Below are 4,851 nucleotides of genomic sequence, written 5' to 3'. Positions count from 1 at the left end.
CGTGAACATTTGGGCGGCGTTATGCAAATCTTCCCAGATAGTGACGTAGACATGTGGGGGCGTGTTAGAACGAGCCGTTTTAGGTAGGCGTGGTTGACTCTTAACTTTTATAAAGAATATCTCTTTGGATTTGAGACTTTAGTCTTTGCAACTTTACAGATCTTCTTTATGCACCAAGAGCTTGTAAAACTCCAAAGAGAAAGGAAAAAATGAAATCGCATCATATGACCCCTTTAAAGAAAAGTGCCTTATATTTAGAGGTGAATGCTAAACTCTTTTCACACTACTTGTCATTTGAGGTGATAAAAGAAGGCATCTAAAAGCAGGGTCTAGATTTGATAGCTCTTTCAATGGCTATTTTATCTACCTGTAAAAGGCAAATGAAAAGCAATCAGCTTCCCAGCATGTCATCAGTGCCACCCTGTGTCAAAAATCCCTCAGTCCAGGGAATAAAATCTCATGATGGACACAGCAAATCACCAGCTGTCCTGTGGTCAATTCATGCTCCTCTCATTTATCTGAACAATTCACACAAGTAGTGGGCTCGAGACATACATTAGGAAGGAATCTTTCCTCTGACATGGAAGGATTATTCATGGCTAACGTGCTTATCCGTGGCCAGAATATCCAGGCGTCTGCAGAATGATGTTCCTTTTTGGACATAATGGAAAATAATTTCTTTAGACTTTAGTCATTCTCATGCACTTTGCATTTTTACCAAATCACAATAGTTGGAAGGGTGAATTATCTTAGTATTATTTTGTTTCTTTTCTGCATTGTAAATAATCCAGTTCTTCATTCATACATCAGTTTATGATTAAAACAAAAACCAGCTGTTAATAGAGGAAAATGTTATTTTTGAGAATTTAACACATCTTCTATATATTTCTAAATTGCTATGCCATACTTGCATTTGTAACACCTGTGCAGATAAAAGGGAAAACATAATTAATTGTCAAAGCAACCAGGAAATAATACTTTTTAAATGTTTTTTAAAGAAGTCTCTTGCTCACAGAGGCTGCATTCATTTCATGGAAAATACATTAAAAACAGTAATATAGTGAAATATTACAATTTAAAGTAACTGTTTTCCCTTTGAATATATTTTAAAATATAGGCCTAATTTATTCTTTTCATTCAAAGCTGAATTTTCATCATCATTTTCAACATCAGCATCTTCAGTGTCAAATGATCCTTCACCCTAATATGCTGATTTGCTGCTACATTATTAATATTGTTAATTATTATTAATATTGAAACATTTTGATATTGCTGCAGGGTTCTTTGATGAATAGAAAGTTTAAAAGAAATTATTTACTTGAAAGTAAAATCTTTTGTATAACATTATGAATGTTGCAAATGCTTCAGTATTCTTCTGGGTGTAAATGGGTATTTTGACATTAAATACTTGACATTTTATTAATTAATTTTATATAAATGTAAGGTTTGTACTTCATTCTTAAAAACTGATTCACTCTGCAGGAGCATGTGAAATTCACTGGCCAAAGCAAGGTGATTAAAAGAAAAATGGTTGCAAAGGAAATGGTTGTGGCTTCTACAATACACATTTCCCCTTATGCATTCATATAGCTTTTAAGCTAAATTGTTGATTACAAATAAAATTCATGGACATGTTATGCCTATGACAGCTTTTGTTGTAAATAATCTGTGAGCACCAAGGACAGAGTTCACTTAATAGTGTCCTCCTCACACTGTAAGTGCATGTGTGTGTGTACTTGTTTATGCTACATTGAGGGGACCAAATGTCCCCCCAAGGATAGTAAAACCTGAAATTTTTGACATTGTGGGAACTGGCCAGCGGTCCCCACGAGGGAAAAAATTAAATGATGTTTATCTGAAAGTGTAACAATGCAAACAGGTTTTCTGTAAGGGGTAGGTTTAGGGTTAGGGGATAGAACATATCGTCTGGTCAGCATTAAAGGAATAGAAGTCTATGGAAAGTCCCCACAATTCACAGAAACAAACGTATGTGTGTGTGTGTGTGTATTGAGAGAGCGGCTTACCTAAACTTTTATAGGCAGCTTTAAAGTCATTTTAATTTCATTGAGTCTCTCTTTTTGCAGAAATCACTCTTTCTGGTGTCATTGTAACTGTATTATGTCGCTCACGCGCTGATTGGGCAGGAGAGGTGATGATGTGTCAGAGCGCGCAACTCGCTGCAAAGCTTTCTTTGAAACTCTCAAGAGATTTGAAACAAACATCTCACAAACCAAGCAGTCGTTCTCACACACTTCAGTTTCAGTGGCAAAACAAATAATAATTCTGCTTTTTAAACACCTCACCTCACCAGAGGAAGAACCCTCTCTTTCCACAGATGATTTAAACATACTTTCAGGCATTCTAGCAACTTTATTTTAATTCTGTGACGCAAAGCAGCAAATAAACTCGAGGAACATGATGAAGCAGCCCATGGAGCACATCAAGAGACCAATGAACGCGTTCATGGTCTGGTCGCGAGGTCAGAGAAGACAGATGGCACTGGAGAACCCAAAGATGCACAACTCTGAGATCAGCAAGAGACTCGGCGCCGAGTGGAAGCTGCTCTCCGAGTCTGAAAAAAGACCTTACATCGACGAGGCCAAAAGACTACGCGCCCAACACATGAGAGAGCATCCAGACTACAAATACCGACCGAGACGCAAACCTAAAGGACTGCTGAGGAAGGACACGCTGTTGACTTTACCGCGTCACGGCGAGCGAGAACTTCGAGCCATCTCAAATTTGGACAAACCTCGACCCCTTCATTTAGCTGCGTCCATGCAACATCCTTTCATGGAGCCGAGCCGGCCAACTGTTAACACTGCTACCACTGCTTTTCAACATGAAAAACTTGATTTAACCCCGGGCTCGTTGGCTTTCTCTTCAGCTTTTGGCTATCAGAATGGACACCGGTCCTTCGGGAGTCTGGGATGCTCGGGTCAGTACGCGCACACTCACCTGTCACCTGCAAACCCCGGATACCTGCTGCCCTGTAACTGTTCGCCCTGGTCTTCTTCCAGTCTCACACCTCCACTTGCCTATATAGTGTTTCCAGGTATGAGCAAGACTGCGGTCAGCTCTACAGCGCTGTGACTCAGTCATTAATATGTCATTAGTAGCGCGGAAAGTTCCGATTGGTCTTTTCTCAGTTCAAGTTCAAGTGCAGCTTGAATTAAATGTTGATTAAAATACGTTTAACTATTATTATTAATAATAATTTCATTTGTTTGTTTGTATGCATGTATACGGGATATTTGTTTTCACATCGTTATAAAGCCCATTTGCTAGGCTATTATTGTAATAATGATAAATGTCGCCAAAGACGACTTTTAACACAATCAAATGCAAGACACTGAGTTATGATTTGAATAGTCTTTGTATATTGCCATTTTATCTTTACTTTAAAATGTGTATATAAATGGAGCGAATAACTCTTTCAAAGAGATTTTCTACACGCTAAATAGCCCAAAACAACAACAGCAACAACAACACATAGGCCTACACACACACGTTACATTATGATGTTAGTACTTTAATATGACCTGCTGATTTGTATAGTGTCCAGTGTCTGTAGGTATTTTAGCAGTACATGCGCATTTGAAATAAAACACTTGTTTATTCAAAATAAACCGTCAACGTATAGGCTACACAATATTTTAATATTACACAACATAACCGAAATTTTTACTTGCATGTAATTTGACCTAACTAAAAAGTCGCAGTATTTGACCTTTGATAATTGCTATTAATTGACATTAGTCTTATGATTCATCCACAGGCTGTTATATGAAACATCCTTTGACCGCATTCAAAAGCTGTGACTGAAATCCTTAAGGCAAAACACATTGTATCATTAACTTTTCAATTGTAAACAAATTGTCAATTGTCTGGTAAATGCTTGTCTGTTCTGTTTTCCATAATAAAGGCATATTTTAGCTAGCATTCCCTGGTTTCAACAAGTGATTATCTTTGTGCTTTTGCCATTGTTTTCTTTCCCATATCCTGAAATCTTTTTCATGTTATTTCATCTTTTTGTCATTTATCTGTCCAATGTAATATATTTATATTGATGTTCTAATCACAAATATGGGTTGCAAATCAGGGTTGAATATTTAGCCCAATTAAAGCTCTATGGCTTTCCACAATTCCATTTTTTATCTATCTATCTATCTATCTAATTTATTAACTTATAAAACCCCTTTGTTACCCCAAACTACATATAAAAGCTTTTATCAGTGGCATAAAAGTAACCAATGCTGCTACTTAATCATTTGCTACTCGTTAACGCGTTATCGTCCCCTTTAAATAACCTGCCCTCTATGACGCTGCTCTCATTAAGCGCCGTTGGAAGTGAATGAATTGATTCAGCATTTCAACACCTCCGTAAGGATGCATTTAATGGCAATGGCAAATTTATTTATATAGCACCATTAATTACAACCCATGGTTGTCCAATGTGCTTTACAAAAAAAATAAAATGAAAACACAAAAACACATTTACTTAAAAATACACAAAGTATAATAAAAACAATTTTAATGATAAGCCTTATCAAACAAATACGTTTTTAAGATAGATTTAAAAGCAGATACAGAGGGGGCAAGTCTGATTGTGATAGGTAATTCATTCCAGAGCATTTAACTCGACAAAGCGGTCTAATAAAGGATGTATTGACCTCGTGAATTAGCGAATTTTACAAATATTTTTTAATTGGATGTTAAAGTTTATATGGGAATATTACATGACACGCTGATCCTTTAACAATGCATTGGCACAAAAACGCACACCTTTTGGAGAAATCTGCCACAAATATTTGGACAAATGTGCCACAAAAGTGCCACAAATACTGCCTA

The 4,851-nt window shown here is 36.7% G+C and overlaps 1 protein-coding gene across 1 annotated transcript; it reads left to right on the top strand.

Moving 5' to 3' along the window:
- Positions 1 to 2,418: 2,418 nt before the first annotated feature.
- LOC107693693 (transcription factor SOX-14) lies at positions 2,419 to 3,093 on the top strand. The gene has a single exon (XM_016493162.1). It carries the CDS (start codon positions 2,419 to 2,421, stop codon positions 3,091 to 3,093), a length of 675 nt encoding a protein of 224 aa, XP_016348648.1.
- Positions 3,094 to 4,851: the final 1,758 nt, after the last annotated feature.

The sequence above is a fragment of the Sinocyclocheilus anshuiensis genome, unplaced genomic scaffold, assembly GCF_001515605.1.
Source record: "Sinocyclocheilus anshuiensis isolate Anshui unplaced genomic scaffold, SAMN03320099.WGS_v1.1 scaffold1472, whole genome shotgun sequence".
In the NCBI taxonomy this organism is placed as follows: domain Eukaryota; kingdom Metazoa; phylum Chordata; class Actinopteri; order Cypriniformes; family Cyprinidae; genus Sinocyclocheilus; species Sinocyclocheilus anshuiensis.
This window is presented reverse-complemented; position numbering and strand designations above follow the sequence as displayed.